Raw genomic sequence first — 16,695 nt, 5'->3', positions numbered from 1 at the left:
TTTCTATTCGTTGCCAACAAACTCCACATAAAAAGAAGTGGATTTCTGATTGTTCTAGAAAAAAACAGAAGGTTCTAGAACTTCGCTGTCCAATACAGTAGCCATTGGCTCCATGCAACCATTAGCACTTGAAATGTGATGGGTCCAGATCAAGATGGGCTGTCTGCGGATTTCAGAAATTTTGTAGGAAAGAATGTAAGAGACCGCCATTTTTATACTGAGGACGTGTTGAAATAAAATGAATGATAATATTTTGGATATATTGGGTTAAATAAAATATATGAAAGTTAATTTCACTTGTTTCATCCTACTTTCCTCAATGTGGCTACTAGACAGTTTAATATTCTGCCCCCCCCCACGGCCCCCTGGCTTGCATGACATATTAATCGGACAGTGCTGCCCTAGACACCCCAGGCGCGTGGTGCTGAATGGTGGATGCTGAGTGAAGGCTGCCACTCCGAGACACGGCCCCTGTCCCTGCTACTCCCTTAATGAGTGCTTCACTCACTGGGGTCACCTGCTCATCTTGTGCCCGAGTCCCCAGTTGCCTTCTGGGTTCTAGAATAAAATCCCTTCCTCTTTGCCAAGACTTGCAAATGTTTGCAGACAAGGCTCTGCCCTGATCTCATTCACGGACTCACCGTCCCCTGTTCCTTGGTTTTGAGTTGGGTCTCTTGTCACTGGGGTGAGTGGAAGGGCTGCCCCCAGTGTTGGCCCTGCTTCTTCCTAGTGCTCCCTCCATGGGCAGAAGCGTTTTCTCTCTGCACGTGAGCTTGCCCGACCTCGCATCAGGGTGCCTCGTGCCTCTTTCCTCTGGCCAGGGTGAGGATTGAAGGTGCCAAAAGGGATGTCCCCTTCCTGTCACCAGGGTGTGCTGCCATCCCAGTGGCACCCAGATGGAGAGTCTGGGAGGTGGTATGGGAAATTTGGCCCCGTGCTGAGACCCCTGAAGTGACCTCATAGGATTTCTCCCCACCTCTGGCCACTCAAAAGACCAGAGAGGAACAGACATGAGAAGGACAGAGGGCTGTTTTCAGAAACCCTTCGGGAGGGAGGATTATCTCTTTACTGATGTGGAGGAGGATATTCAGTTGTCGGGCATCATAGCGAGGCGGGGGGCCTTCGGAGTGGTCAGAGAGGGGGACAGGGCAGAACTGGCATAACTCAGGTTGTTGGGGCCAGTGGTGGGCGTGTTAACAGGGCTGGCGGCAGAAGGCAGGGAGAGGGTGGTCAGCACCATGCCACCCTCATCCAGGGAGCGCTTGTAAGGGACTGGAGTATCATTCCGGAGATCCTGGAGGGCCAGGTAGGCCTGGAACATCTGTGGGCAGGAAAGGGCATGCCAGAGGCTGGCTTGGGTTAGGCCGGGGAGGAGAGGGACCGGGTCTGGGGACTGGCCTGGGACGGAGACCAGGGTACGGTTGTCCTCACTGCTCACTGCACAAGGGCACACAGCACGATGCCTAATGTTGGCCTGCATCTGCACGGGGTAAGGTGAGGCCTCTTTCCAATTTGCCCAGTCACAGAAAAGACTAGCAGAGGCCCTGGGAGGAGCCCTCCCCCACTCCCAGGGGAGCTGAGTGAGCACGGGAATGTTCTAGCCCCCCAGCCCCACCCTCCAGAGGGGGCCCATCCTCACCCAGATGAGGATGGAGAAGAAAACGAAGGCGATGGCGGCCTTGGCGCTGCTGCTTCCCAGGAGGAACACTTTGGGTGGTGAATGCTGCCACTGATTGGCCAGGAAGCAGAAACCCACGAACCAGATGCCTGTCCACAGGACTGGGGGGTCGCAGGAGAGAAGAAGGGCAGGGGGAGCCTGGCTCAGGGAGGGTGGGGCTGGGGTCTGGCTGGGTGGCCTCTCCCCCCAAGCCCTCCATAAAGTGCACCGCCGCGCCGTCCGCTACCGGAGCCACTGGCCACGTGTGGCTGTCTGCATTTCAATTAAAATAGGATTTAAAAACACAGCTCTTCTGGTGCACTGGCCACACTTCAAGTGCTCAGTGGCCACATGTGGCCAGTGGCTCCCCTACTGGGGAATGCAGGTATGGGACAGTCCCATCTGCACAGAAAGTTCTCTTGGACGGCCCTGGATTCAGTAACCTTGAGGGCCCTCCCGGCCCTGAGACGCTGGGATCGGCCTGGTGCGGAGGGGGGAGGAGGAGGTGGGGAGGAGGTTGAGGCCGGATTGAGAGGAGGAAACCCCAGGGCCTGAGGGAAAGGAACTCATTTATTTGGCGCTTCCTGTGTGCCAGGCTCTATCAAGAGTACTCGGCAGTGGTTAGGAGGCAAGACTTTGCTTTGAGGCCTGGAACTGCCCCTCAGCTGCTGTGTGCCCAATTACATAATCTCCTCAAGCCTCAGTTTCCTCCTCTGCAAAATGGGGGTAGGAGCAGGACTTCCCTCCTCAGGTGGGTCTGAGGAGTCCATGAGACGAGGCACGTGGGGCCTCTGGCTCTGTGCCTGACATGTGGGAGGTGCCCAGAAAAGGTCAACATTACTCCGGGCCTCCTTTCTCTCCTTTCATGCTCCGAAAAAGCCCTGCATTGGGGGGGTTTTCATCCCTGCGTCTACTGAAGCTCAGAGAGGGGAAGAGAGCCGCTTGAACCCACAGGGCGCCCAGGCGCCCGAGTTGAGATTTCAAACTCAGGTCTGCCTGGCTCCGTGCTGGAACCCCACCTCCTGCCCCCGGGGGGCTTTTCAAGAAATGTTCTGTGAAGAAGGGAGGTGAATGCGAGGAAAAAGCAGGGCAGAAGGGAGGCTTCTAGAATTAGCCTGGGGGTCAGAAGAGGTGACCCTTACACTGAGTCTAAAGGATGAGTAATAATTCCCTGGGGGGAAACAGCAGGTGCGGAAGAGCTTCCAGAAGGGAGGGGTGAGGCCTCGGGTCACGTGTGAAGGACAGTGGACGGGCTGGGTGGGGAAGGGAGGTGTCCTGGGGGCCCTGGGAGCAGTCCCAGGGGGCTCACCAGCCAGGATGAAGTCTAGGAGCTGGAAGGCCGTCTTGAAGCGGGTGTTGCCGATGTGGCTCTCGTGGGCGTCCAGGGCCAGGAAGGTCAGGCAGCTGAGGAAGGCCAGGAGGCCGGCGCCCACAGCGAAGCTGCAGGCCACATTGTTGCTATTGAGGACGCAGTGGAGCTTCGAAGACTCGGTCTTGTTCTGGTAGCCGTCGGTCAGCAGGGAAGAGAAGACGATGAGGGAGAAGACCTGTGGGTGCAGGAGGGGGGTTCCCAGCGGGCCGAGCGGAGCTCAGCATTCACCAAAACCGTGCATCCTCCAGGGTCCCTGTCTGGGAATGGTGGGCCCCGCTCCTCTCCCTGTCACATCCTCAGGGCTTCCAAGACTATCCCTATTGCTCCTTACACCTCTTCTCTTCATCCGAGTTCGGGCCTCATCCTCTCCCCCCGTAGAACCTCACCCCAGCCTCCTTCCTGGCCCCCCTGCCTCCAGTCTCGGCCCCTCTGCCTGTCTCCCGCAAGCCCCCCCCCCCCCCAGAGGTCCTTCCACACCCTGCCTTCCTGCGTGGTCTGTACTGGTCTTGCTCTTCCAGTTTCATCTTTCTCTCCCCACTCCCTCGCCCTCTCCCCACCTCCCCCATGCTCCCTTCCTGCCACCCCAACCAGGTACGTGCCACCAAACCCGGGTGCCAATACAAAATGCGTAGCGCAGCGCCTGGGACACGTGAGGAGCTCCGGAAGCATTTTCTACCCGTGATTATCCTCTGCCTGCGGGCCCTGCCCTCAGCCAGCAACTTCTTCCTCCTCCCTCCCTGCTCACCTCGTTCCTCTTAATTTGTTAAAATAAATTTGTGAAGTACTCCAAACACACACACAAAAGTACAGGGAGAGATGTAACATTCAGTATCTAACAAACGTTACCATTTTTCTTTTTTTTATCTTTCCTTCCTTCCTTCCTTTTTTTTTTGCTTCAGGACTTTTTTAAAAAGCCAACATAGCTCCACTGATCCGGCGGCGTCTTGCCTGTAGTTACAACAGTCTGCATCTGCGCTTGTCTTCTGTGGCGTTTACGTATTAAATGCCACTGAAGTACCCCAGGAGCGCAAGCCCGAGCCTGAGCCAGCCTCAAGCCACCCTAAGGTGTGGGTACTACTAACAGCCCCATCGCTTTAGATAATGGAACCAAGGCACCGAGAGGCTGAGGAGTTGCCCAAAGCCAATTGGCCGGCAGGTGTCGGTGCCTCGGTTTGAATGGGAGCTGCCCAGCTCTGGAGCCTGCTTTAAGGCCCTGCTGTACTGCCTCAAGCTGAAATCAGCCATTTGGAGGGCGGGGTTCCTAGCAGTGTTAACTCAGTGAAAAGTTTAAGCTCCAGTGACTTGCCCCCAGATGTCACCATGCCATGGGGTAAGGTCCACGCCAGATGTGGAAGGAAGTGGTGTGTGTATGGTGGGTGGTAGGAGTTGCTCCAGGGAGGCTTTCTGGAGGAGGTGATGGCTGTATGGAGTGACGCAGGATGAGAAAAGTTGTCTGGAGGGCAATAAGGAGCCACAGCAGAGTGGTGAGCAGGGGAGGGCAGGGGCGGATCTGAGGCCTGGGTAGAGACAGACTGGAGGGGGTAAGACTGGAGATTGGGAGGCCAGAGAGCAGGCTGTGGCCTGGGTCAAGGTTTGAGCCAGTTCGGAAGCCGTGGGGTTGAATTTAGGAGGAAATAAGGTGAGGTCTGACTTGCACATTAAAGAATGAGATTTTCAGGCAGATGGGGAGGAAGGGCATTCCAGGGGGGCAAACTGTGTGTGCGAAAGCCAGATGCTGCAGAATGGGGCTCCTTCAGCGACTGGAGAGAAACCTCACTGGAGGGATGGAGGCTGAGATGGGGCTGAAAAGTGGGCTGGAGCCGGAGCCTCAGAGGCCTTGAATACCAGAGGAAGGGGCCCGGACTTGGGAGCCACGGAAAGTGAAATTTCTTACTTGGATTTAACTTCAGGCGTGGAAGGGTTCTGAGCACAGGGTGGCCGGGGTCAGACTTGGCCCTGGAGTCAGAGAAAAATCTCCAGGTTTGCGATGGATTGGAGGGGGCAAGATGAGAGAGAGGAGAGAGAGAGAGAGAGAGAGAGAGAGAGAGAGAGAGAGAGAGAGAGAGAGGCCGACAGACCATAAAGGGGATCGGTGGGAAGGCCCAGGCAGAAATGCTGAGGCCTGAGCTGAGGTCAGAGCTCTGGGGAGTCCAGGGATATTCAGGACGTAAAATTGGACTTGGTGATTGATTGGATGTGGCGGTGTTGGGAACGGGAGTGGGGGAGTAGGTGAGGGGAAGGAATTCACTAGAATTTGAACTCCTCCTGGATAGGGGACCCTTCTTTCTATCCCCACTACCAGCTTGGACCTCAGCCAATGTGTTTTGTGAAGGAGTCACTTTGGACCCTTCTTTGCTCCTGCCCTGCCCTTCAGATAGGGATGGAGGAGGCAAAGGATCGGCCCCTAAACTCCTCAGCTTCTGTCCATCCTCCTCTCTCCTTTCCCTTAATTGCCTTCTCTGAATAAAAATCATAATATAACAATGACAACCAGTCCCTCTTTTGTCTGGCACTTTAGCATTATCCAAGGCTGTTCACATCCATTCCCGGTTTTGGAGCTAGGAGTCAACAGAAGGGGAGCATCTCGCTCTGCTGCTTGGGGACAGAGCCAGGTCGAGGCCTGGAAGGCCCATCGATCACTCGAGCCCGTATCCAATTCACCTGCACTACCTCCCTCGCACCAGCCCCACGTGGTAGACGTCACTGAGTCATTTCTGTTTCACAGGTGATAAATCGAAGCCATTATGGTGGAGTGGAAAGAGCCAGACGCTTCCGGCTCTGCCAGCTGTGTGGCCTTGGGCAAATCATTCACCTCTCGGAGCCTCAGTTTCCCAGTGTGTCTCGGTGCTGTGAAGAGGGGGTGGGGGCCTAGGCCTGATGATGGTTCTCATGATTGGCCCAGAGACGGGAAGTGCCCTCTCAAGGTCAGTCAGCGAAGCAGAGGGTACTGGGATCCGGCTCTCCTGACTTCCGAGCCTGTGGGCTCTTCGTCCACTGACCCCGAAAACCTTGGGCTGCGATGTGAGCGCCGGGCACTGGAGACTCAGGGCGGGGGCTCAGCTGGGCAGGGCGGGGGGGACCCAACCCCCTGAAGCCAGAGTCCAATTTCCTTCCATGACCTCCTTGGCCTGTCCCCGGGGAAGGAGCAAAGATTCATCAGTTAAGGCACCAGCAGGCAGGTGGCAGTGAGAAGGACAAGAGCACCAGCTGCCCAGAGACTCCCTACCGAGGAGCCAGGCCAGGGGAGCAGGAGGAGAGGGCGGGAGGGAGGGAGGGAGGATGGAGGCGGCGGGCAAAGTCCGTGACCAAAACGTCTGGCATGGTCCGTGGCCTGCCCTCCCCCTTCCCCACGCCTGTCCACGCCAGCTGGGCCTCCTCCCTTGCCACCGGCTTTTCCTTCAGAAGCTTTGGAGGTGCGAGAATCCTTTGACTTGCTCGCCAGCTGGGTGATGACCTTGGGCAAGCCACTCAACCTCCGTGAGCCTCAGTTTCCCCTTGGGTTGAACAGGGGTAGTTAACGGCCATGTCATCGGGTCATGGTGAGGAGTGGAAGAGCTAATGCCCATGAGGGACTCGGAACTGGGACGCGGAATTCCTAATTCCCCTCTTCCCCTGGGGAGGAATGGCAATGTACACGAGTCCCTGTCACCCTCGGCCCCCCAAGCCCATCCCTCTCCTTGCTCACAGAAGTGACGTGTCAATAATAATCGCTATTTAAAGCATGATTAATACTTTCCAGGCCCATGCTTATCAGTTTAGGGACACAAACTGGTTTCACTTTCAGAACAGTCTTTCCTACGAGCAGGGTATCAGGGGCCTTTTCTTACACAGGAGGGTATGAGAGGTTCAGAGAAGTCAAGTCACTTTCTCAAGGTCACACAGACATAGGGTGACTGGATACATTATCCACCAAAACAGGGCACTTTTGGGAATGAAGGGTGACACTAGAGCTGATTCAACCAGGCGCGGCCCAGGCAAAGCAGGGAGTGTGCCACCTCACGTGGGCAGCATGTGGCCGAGCCAGGATTCTAAGCCAGGCCCTTTGGATCCTTCTCCAGGTTCCAGAAGGGGTAGGAAGGAGAAGCTCTGGGTTAGGACCCTGGATTTGATCCACCTGCTCCCATGACCCCAGTCAAGTCTCATCATCTCCCTGGGCCTCAGTTTCCAGCTCTGTCAAAGGAGAGCAGGGGAGCTGGCCAGGCGCAAAGCCCAGATCCACAGCTCTAACCCCCTCAGGGACTGAGGGACGGAGAGGGGCCGTGATTGGCTCCAGGTCACACAGCCGAGTCGAGGCTGAATGAAGATTTGAGCCCGGGTGCCTTGACTCTGGGAATGTGGTAATTCATGGTCAAACAAACACCTATAAGGCCCTCGCCTGGCACAGTGCCTGGCCCACAGTGACCCCCCCCAATGCCTGGTATCCTAGCTCTACATGACGTACTCTCGTCCCGCACTGCGTACCTCTTCCTTCCCAGAGGGCCTGGCCCCTGCTCCTGTCCTGGGCCCTTGTCTGAGAGGTGCAAAATGAATGGGCTCTGGCGTTTCACAGATCCCGGTTTGAATCCTGGCCCTGCCTCTTACTGTGTGCGCTTAGCCAACACTTGTCCAGTGGAACTTTCCTCCATGGCGGAAATGCTCTAGATCCACACTGTCCACGTGTGGCTGGTGGGCATCTGAAAGGTGGCCACTATGACCACCTTTCGAAATGAAATCTTTTATTTTAATTAGTTTAAATTGCAATAGCCACATGAGGCTTGTGGCGACCCCAATGGACAGTGCAGCCTTTAAACAACGATTTCTAAAAAATATAAAATAAACAGTGATTTAACTTTCTCTGATGCTCAATTTTCTTATCTCAAAAATGGGACGCACAGCACGTACTTGGAAGTGTTGTTTCTTCCTCTGAGAGTTAATAAGCGCTCAGAGTAGCACAGGGCCTGGAGGGAGGTGCTCCGTAAAAGGTGACTTCAATGATTAACTCCCTTTTGTTTTGTTCTCCCAATCTGGCCGCTTCCTCCCCCTACACCAACCCCCCCACACACTCCCTCTACACTGTGTCTGAGAGGTGAGAACTCCTGTTTCCTGTCACCCGTGGGGCAGTCGGGCCACAGGAGAGCCTCACCCCTGCAATGATCCGGGTGATCGTCTTTGGCCTCTTCAGAAACTGCACGGCTTCACTGTCAGCCAGGTCCTGGAGGCTTTCAGGGATGTGCATGGCAGCTGCTCTGCTTCTGCCGTCCCGGGGGGTGTGAGTAGGGATGCCAGGTGCTGCCTGCTGGGTGCTGCCGTCAGGGGCTGCAGGCCCGCCCTGGGCTCGGCTGCTGCAAGACAAGATGGATGGTGAGAGGTCAGAGTCAGAGGTGTGGGGTGAAGGGGCTGCCAGGGGTCCCAGGAATAGGGGCATGGGGTAGAGGGTTTTGGGAGGGGGTCCCAGGAATGGGGTTGTGTGGGGTGATGGGTCTACAAGGGCTTGAGGAGTTGGGGCTTGGGGGTGAAGGGGCTGCTGGGGGTCCCAGAGGTGGACGTGCAGGGCGAGAGGGTGGCTGGGGGTCCCATGAGTGGGGTGCAGGGTAAGGGAGCTCCTGAGAATTCCAGACATGGGGGTACAATGTGAAGGGGTTGCTGGGGGCCCCGGAATGGGGGTCCCAGGGGTCAGGAATGCAGGCCGAGGAGGCTGTCGGGTGAGGGGGCTGCCCGGGGTCCCAGAGGTGGAGGTGCAGGGTGAGGAGTGGGGAAGCGGGCCGGGAGACCGGGGTCACATTCCTGACCCAGGAGCCAGGGGGTTCATTCTAAGGACGGTGTTCTCTGGGTGAGAAGCGGCGGGTAGGATTTCCCAGGGACTAGGGGGTGCCAGAATGTAGATCAGAACCCCTGGGAGGTCTGAGCCAGAGGAATCCCTTTCAAGGTTTGGGGTGACAGCACCCATAACGGAGAATCCAGGCATCTCAGGGTGTATCTCAGGCCGGCCTCATGATTTGGGGTTATTTTCTTAGGATAAGGGCCTCCCCTTAGAATTGAAGTCCATCTTCCTAGGAGTGCATTTCCTCAAGTTGGGGGGGCCTGGACCTTAGATGTGTGGGGAACATGGGCTCAGAACTGAGCTCTCCCCTCAGAATTAGGAGGTCATGCCCCAGGCACCGGGCTACCTTCTTAGAATCGGAGTCTTCCCTTTAAGGACCTGGAATGGGGGTGGTGGGGCTTGGGCGTGATGCTGCCTGACAAAGGGCCACCCCTACTCTGGAGGCCCGGTCTTCGTCACCTGGAGGCCGGCTCTTCCTTCTGCCCACCCTCCCCTTCTGGTTTCTGGCGCCACCTCAGCCTTCTTTTGGTTCCGCTTTTTCCCGCCTTTTCGCTCCTCCACAGCTGATTGGCTGCGTTCAAGTCCCGCCCCCGCCCTCTTCCCGCCTACTCAGGAGCTGACACGAGCGGGGGCGTGGCCCCAGTGGACGTTGGGCCGCCCGCCGTTGGCTGGCAGCGCGCGGGAGCCCTGCCCCGCCCCAGTCCTCCCCGGAGTCTCGCGCCCGCTCCGCCCTCTTCCCTTTGAAGCGCGCAGACAAGGAGACACTTCCGCAGCGCATGCGCTGCACTCAAGGCGAGCGAGAAGAAAGGCGGGCAGATTGCGCACGCGCAATTGAAAAGGGGCGGCAGGGAAAGATGGACAGCTTTCCCGATGACCCAGGCTTTGCGCATGCGTCTTACTGCAGTCTGAAGCCGAACTTTGGGAACCCAGGACGCCTTCCTACACATGCGCAGGAGGCTCAATGACAGTCGAGCGTTGGCTAAGGTGAGGGAGAAGGCGGGGGATTGCATGGCCGGGGGAGGGCCGCCCTGCACCCCCTATGTAGCCTTTCCGAGCATCTCCCATGCTCCTAAGATCCACCTGCTGCCTAGACCCCGCAGAAATCCGTTGTGCCACTACAGGGTCTCTGGGCCCGAAAAACGCCCCGGACTCAAGACTTCTGACCCCTGCCTGGGGCGCGGGCCACATGAGCAGTGTGGGAGGGCACGGGCAAGACGCGCTTGCAAGACGGGCAGATGGGCTCTGCGCCCTGCCTGGGGTACGGACGGCCCCTGGAGGTGGGGAGGGTGCGTCTCCTCTAGTTGACCTTTGACCCCTGTCCATTTCCCTCTTTCAGGCTCCAGGGAAAGGGTCTGGCCATGCTGCATGTGACCCGGGGGGTCTGGGGATCCAGGGTCCGAGTATGGTCCCTGTTGCCCACGCTCCTCGGGCCCCCCCGGGCCCTGTCGTCGCTGGCGGCCAAGATGGGGGAGTACCGCAAGATGTGGAACCCCACGGAGCCCCGCGACTGGGCCCAGCAGTACCGCGAGCGGTTCATCCCGTTCTCCAAGGAGCAGCTGCTCCGCCTCCTGACACAGGTACCACCCGTCCCGGGTCCGAGAGCCTGGGGACTGCGACTCCCGGCAGGCATCGCGGCGGCCCAGCCCCACGTGCCATAGAGGGCTGTCCTGGCGCCTCCTGGGAGTTGTAGTTCCCGTCCCCTTTCTACTCCCAGGTGGGCGTGGCGTTGGAATGCAGGGACAGACCTGTGAGATGCTGATGTAGCAGCAATTCCGGACTCTAGCTTGTGCTGGGGGCTTGAATAAGCCCTCTCCGGGAAATGGTTTTCCCTCTGCAAAATGGGTATAATAATCATCCTCATCATTACTATTACTACTACCTAATAATACTTACTATACTAGCGAAGCTGTAATCCTAATCATTATCACACTGTTTGAGCTCTTTACTGTATGGCACAGTGCCAGGCATTTCCACGTCTTGTTGAATCATCAGAACAACCCAGTAAGAGAGAGACTACCATGGTCTCTCTTTTACAAATGAGGTGACTGAAACAGGAGAGGAGAGAAAGTGACCTAGTCAAGGCTATGTCAGTTGTGGCCCAGGTGAGAACCAAAGTGGTCTGACTCCAGAGCAGGGACTGTGGTCTCTCGTGAGGCATTAGGCACCTGCTCCACTGAGAGTCCAGCTCCAGAGAGGAGAGAAAGTGACTTAGTCAAGGCTATGTCGTTGTGGCCCAGGTTAGAACAAAAGTGGTCTGACTCCAGAGCAGGGACTGTGGCCTCTCGTAAGGCATTAGGCACCTGCTCCACAGAGAGTCCAGCTCCAGAGCTAAGCTCTGACCCCACTCTCATCATCCTACTTGTCATCCTACATGATAATGAGGATTATCATTCGTTCATTTAAAAATTATTTATTGAACACCTCTGTATGTACTAAGGCTTATGCTAGACTTTATCCACAAGCACACACGTAGATATCAACACACACAAATACACGTGTATGTGTGTGGACATAGAATTGCTTCACATTCTCACCATCACTCTCTGAGAAAGAGGGTATGATCCTCTGTTGCTGCTAAGGGAACAGGCTCAGAGAAGTGAAGACATTCACCTAGGGCACTGAGGTAGGAAGCATAAAGAAGCGGTTAAATATATGTGTTCTGGAGTCAGACAGGCCTGGATCGGAGTCTCAGCTTCTTTTTATACAAACACTGTGGCCCTCAGCAAGTGACTTCCCCTGAGCCTCAGTTTCCCCTTCTGAAAACTGGGGGTTATAATTCCATCTACTTCTGTACAGCCTTTGGAGGATGATAGACCAGTGAGCAGCAGCTGGTACACAATAAGCATTGTGTGAATGTCAGCGAGTGAGTGTCAAAGCGGGAACTTGACCTTCTAGCTCTTTCCACTGTCTGTTTTCCGCTACACCGGGCTGGCTCAGTTTCTTGGTCAGTAAGATTGGCTGCCCCCCACCCCAAGCAAAAGAAAATCTTAAAAAGCCCAGATTGTATGGACTGCCAGAGAAAGAAATCCTCCCTGTGAGGAAGGGGAAAGAAGCCTAAAGAGAAGTTTTGCTTCCTGAGGCAACAGGAATTCCACTCCAGCCCTGCGGAGAAGGCAGCTTTGGAGGAGTTTGCGGCCCACGTGGACTTCTGCACCTTGTTCCACTACCACCACATCCTGGCCCGGCTGCAGGTGAGGACCTGGCGCCTTCCTTGGTGTGCCTGTTTGCTTATCCATTCATTCAGTAAAAATCCTCTGAGCCCCTCCTTGGAACCCGGCTCTGCTCTAAGCATGGGGGATGAAGCAGTGAGCAGGACAAATGAAGCCGCGTCCTCATGGAGCTGACATTCTGGTTGGAGAGACCAGAATGAATGAATGAATGAATGAATGAATGAATGAATAAAAAATGGGATGACCCAGAACGGTAAGTGCTGTGAAGAACAATGAAGCAGAGTAGCAGGATAGAGAAGGATGTCATGAGGGCCTGTTTTAGATAGGGTGGTCAAGGAAGGCTTCTCTGAAGAGGTGACAGGTGAGTTAAGACCTGGGTGAAGACAGGGAGAGAACCTTATAGATGTCTGGTGGCAGGTGGGTGGGGGGACGGAGGGAAAAGCAAATGCAAAGGCCCTGGGGTACAGAGAGTTGGAAGAACAGGGAAGGGAGCACTATGCCTGGAGGGCAGTGAGTGAGGGAGAGCGGGCAGGAGATGAAGGCAGAGAGGGGTTGGGGGTAAACTGTTGCCTGGCCCTGTGGGCAATGGTAAGGCCTTTGCTTTGACTTTAGGTGAGCTGGGAGCCACAGGAGGGCTCTGAGCAGAGGAGGACATGTGCTGATTTAGGTGTTGATGGGCTCCTTCTGGAACAGACTGTCAGAGGCAGGGAGATCTATTCAGAGTCAATTATGTTTGTCCAGGTGAGGGATAATGGCAGCCCCAGCAAGAGTAATAGCGGTGGAAGTGGGGAAAAGTGGTCAGACGCTGGTAATGGTTGGAAGGCATCAGCATTTGGCTGTACGAGGCAGGCGAGCGGTGAGGGAAAGGAAGAAGTCAGGGGGTGCCTCTAGTGGTTTGGGCCTGCTCCTCTGGAAGAATGGAGCTGCCATTTACCGAGATGCGGAAGACAGGCTGGGGGCGGGAGGCAGATCTGTGGGGAAGACTAGAGCTCCATTTTACACTTAGGAATCTGAGATGCCTATTAGGCGGACGGAGAGATGGACCCGAATGTGGGCTCCGGAGGTCACGGGAGGGGTCTGGGCTGAGAAGCATCCCCTGGGAGCATTTAGATGGTACTAGACGAGAACATCAGGGGGATTAGCTGAGCCCTGGGATGTGCCAGCCTTGAGATCAGGAAGGGGAACTGGAATGGGTGAAGGGGGGACAGCCAAGGAGCAGCCAGAGAGAGAAGTAGAACCCCAAGGAAGGGTGATGTTGGCAAGCCACATTCTCCACGTCCTCCCTTTCCCCTCCCAGGATCCTGGCTGTGTCAGGGGTGGGTCCCTGAGACAGAGATAGGCCTCAGTGATTTTCTCTACGTGACTCACAGAGCTCAGAAAAGCTGTTATGCTCACAGTAATAGTTTATTAACAAAAGGATCGCAAACAAAATCAGCTAAGGAAAAAGGCCATGGGACGGGGTTCAGGAGAGCCCAGGCCATCTTCCTGTTGTCTCTCTCAGAGGAGTCTTGCAAGATGACATGTAGTTCTCCTGCCAACAAGGTGTGACAGCATGTATGGAGTATTGCCAACCAGGGAAATTCACCTGAGCCCTGGTGTCCAGGATTTTTTTTTTTAAGATTTTATTTATTTTTTTTAATTTTTATTTATTTATTTATCAGAGAGAGAGAGAGAGAGAGAGAAACGGCATGAGAGGGGAGAGGGTCAGAGGGAGAAGCAGGCTCCCTGATGAGCCGGGAGCCCGATGCAGGACTCGATCCCAGGACTCCGGGATCATGACCTGAGCTGAAGACAGTCGCTTAACCAACTGAGCCACTCAGGCGCCCAAGATTTTATTTTTAAGTAATCTCTGCACCCAATGTGAGGCTCGAACTCACAACCCCAAGGTCGAGAATCACATGCTCCACCAACTGAGCCAGTCAGGTGCCCCAACTGGTGTCCAGGATGGTTACTGAGAGTCAGCCAGCGCTTGGGTGGCTGACCTTAGCTACTCAGTCACCAGGCCCTCCAGGGGTCAGACTGCTACTTCGTGGCCCAAGGGACTGCCATACATCACATCGTTAGCATAGACTAGCTGCTGTGGCCAAAGGTCCCAGGGAAACCCAGACAACTCTTAGCAGGCAGAACATTTCCAAGGGCTTAGAAGTTATCCCAGGAACCAAGGCAAGGGCCGGTCCTTTGGAATGTGCAGGGTTTGGACAACCCAGGCCTGCTGAGTCGACCCTTTACTATACATTGCCACTGCCCTCCGGCATGTCCCCTCTTCGAATAGCAGCGACAACAGCCCCTTGCCACTGAGCAGGCACTCTGAGGGAAAAGCAAATGCAAAGGCCCTGGGGTACAGAGAGTTGGAAGAACAGGGAAGGGAGCACTATGCCCGGAGGGCAGTGAGTGAGGGAGAGCGGGCAGGAGATGAAGGCAGAGAGGGGTTGGGGGTAAACTGTTGCCTGGCCCTGTGGGCAATGGTAAGGCCTTTGCTTTGACTTTAGGTGAGCTGGGAGCCACGGGAGGGCTCTGAGCAGAGGACTCAGCATGACTCCTTTACTGTGGCATCGAGGGGGCGGCTGCCCTTAGCCCCATTTGCAGAGGGAGATGCTGAGGCTCTGGGAGGGCTGGCCGAGCCAGGATTTGCAGCCAAGTCCGACAGCCTCTGAGCCCGAGCCTGGGGTCCACGAGAGGTAGGGTTTTTAAGAAAAGTTATTTAGGGGGCGCCTGGGTGGCTCAGTCGTTAAGCGTCTGCCTTCAGCTCAGGTCATGGTCCCAGGGTCCTGGGATCGAGCCCCGCATCGGGCTCCCTGCTTGGCGGGAAGCCTGCTTCTCCCTCTCCCACTCCTCCTGCTTGTGTTCCCTCTCTCGCTGTGTCGCTCTCTGTCAAATAAATAAAATCTTTAAAAAAAAAGAAAAGAAAAGTTATTTAGAAAATCATTTTATTTTATAAACATTTAAATATATAGAAACACAGAAAACATATACAGTGAAGACACATATTCCCACCGAGCCAGGAGATTTTAAACTGAGACACTAGGAGGGGAAAGGAAGGGTGGAAGCAGAGGGAGGTGAGACACCGGGGGGGACGCTTTGCTGACGACCTAGGTCCCTAGAGGAAGCCGCCTGGAGCAGGTGAAGAGCTGGCTGTGTTGTTTACTAGCCACGCCAATGACCTTGACAGGTGACCTCTCTCTGCACCTCCTTTCCCTTACTCATCATTGAATTCATTCAGTGGGTGTGTATGTACGTATTTTATTTTACTTTTTATTTAATTTTTTGTAAAGATTTATTTATTTATTTTGAGAGAGTGAGAATGAGAGAGAGAGAGAGAGCACATGAGAAGGGGGAGGGTTAGAGGGAGAAGCAGGCTCCTCGCTGAGCAGGGAGCTCGATGCGGGACTCGATCCCGGGACTCCAGGATCATGACCTGAGCCGAAAGCAGTCGCTTAACCAACTGAGCCACCCAGGTACCCTGTATGTACGTATTTTAAAGATTTATTTATTTATTTATTTATTTATTTATTTATTTATTTATTTGAGAGCGAGAAAGCAAGCGGGGGAGGGGCAGAGGGAGAGGGAATCCCAAGCAGACTCTAAGCTCAGCGCAGAGCCCTGATGTGGAATTTGATCCCACTACCTGCGAGATCACGACCCGATAGGAAACCAAGAATCTGACGCACAACCGACTGAGCCACCCAGGCGCCCCTCAGTAGGTATTTATTGAGCACCTACTGTGTCCTCCAAGTGGTTCCAGGTCCTGGGACATAGTGGTGAGGCTGACAGATGTGTGTCTCTGCCTCGTGGGTTCACGTTCTAGTGGGGGAGACAGACTTTCAAGAAGGTAAAGAAGCAGGGGCGCCTGGCTGGCTCAGCCAGTAAAGCATGTAATTTTTGATCTCAGGGTCGTGAGTTCAAGCCCCACATCGGGGAGAGAGTTTACTTAAAAAAAAGAAGGTAAAGAAGTAAAATGTGTGAAGAGATGCTAAGTACGAAGGGTAAGGTTGCCAGAGAAAGTACAGGACACCCAGTTGATTCATTTCCGACTGCTGCCGTAACAAATTACCATAACCTGGGGGGGGGCTTACAACAACAGAAGTTTGTTCCTGCAGAGTTCAGGAGGCCTGAAGTCCAAAATCAAAGCGTGGGTAGGGTTGGTTTTTCTCGGAGGCTCTGTGGGGGGACCATCCCATGCCCCTCCCCTAGCCGATGGTGGCTGCTATCTTTGGCCTTCCTCGGCGTATAGACACAATAGTCCAATCTCTGTCTCCCGTCTTCAGGTCACTTTCTTCTCTGTGACTCTGCGTGTCCTTTTCTGTCTCTTAGAAAGGACACTCTGATTGGATTGAGGGCCCACCCTAATCCAGGATGATCTCATCCTGGGATTCTTACCTAATTAGACCTGCAAAGACCCTCTTTCCAAAAGAGGTCATATTCTGAGGTTCCAAGGAAACACGAATTTTTAGAGGATACTGTTCAACCCTCTACACCCAGTTAAATTTGAATTTCAGATAAGCTATGAATAACTTTTTTTTGTAGTATAATTATGTCCTATGTGATACGGTCCTCAAATATTGCCTGGGAGGTACTTAAGCCGAAAAATTGCTAGTTGTTGATCCAGAAATAAAATCTAACTTGGTGTACTGCATTTAATTTTTTTTTTTTTTTTGGCTAAATCTGGTAACCCTAATTAAGAAAAACAAGAAAGCAG

General features: G+C 54.6%; 2 protein-coding genes across 7 annotated transcripts in view; one reads left to right on the top strand and one right to left on the bottom strand.

Moving 5' to 3' along the window:
* Nucleotides 1–1,034: 1,034 nt before the first annotated feature.
* Nucleotides 1,035–10,377, bottom strand: SYNGR4 (synaptogyrin 4). 5 transcript variants are annotated; one of them, XM_027620229.1, is made up of 5 exons: nt 10,353–10,377; nt 8,152–8,347; nt 2,967–3,204; nt 1,640–1,779; nt 1,035–1,321 (listed from the first exon to the last, which is right to left on the bottom strand). In XM_027620229.1, the coding sequence occupies exons 1-5, from the start codon at nt 10,364–10,366 to the stop codon at nt 1,088–1,090; spliced, it is 822 nt and encodes a 273-aa protein (XP_027476030.1). In that variant the 5' UTR covers nt 10,367–10,377; the 3' UTR covers nt 1,035–1,087. The 5 variants fall into 5 exon arrangements, with proteins under 5 accessions (XP_027476030.1, XP_027476031.1, XP_027476034.1 ...); XM_027620230.1 differs by lacking the exon at nt 10,353–10,377 and adding an exon at nt 9,289–9,421 and having other exon boundaries at nt 8,152–8,350; XM_027620233.1 differs by lacking the exon at nt 10,353–10,377 and adding an exon at nt 9,289–9,408.
* TMEM143 (transmembrane protein 143) overlaps nt 9,688–16,695 on the top strand; it is a 20,989-nt gene continuing 13,981 nt past the window's right edge. Inside the window, exons 1-3 of one of the 2 annotated variants that reach the window (XM_027620227.2) lie at nt 9,791–9,813; nt 10,166–10,406; nt 11,916–12,020. In XM_027620227.2, the coding sequence (XP_027476028.1) occupies nt 9,791–9,813; nt 10,166–10,406; nt 11,916–12,020 (369 nt within the window). Of the gene's footprint in view, nt 9,814–10,165; nt 10,407–11,915; nt 12,021–16,695 lie in introns of both variants that reach the window. The other variant, XM_027620228.2, reaches the window with a different exon arrangement.

Source organism: Zalophus californianus, chromosome 17 (assembly GCF_009762305.2).
Source record: "Zalophus californianus isolate mZalCal1 chromosome 17, mZalCal1.pri.v2, whole genome shotgun sequence".
Taxonomy (NCBI): Eukaryota; Metazoa; Chordata; class Mammalia; order Carnivora; family Otariidae; genus Zalophus; species Zalophus californianus.
The sequence above is the reverse complement of the archived record's forward strand: the minus strand, read 5'-3'. Positions and strand labels throughout refer to the sequence as shown.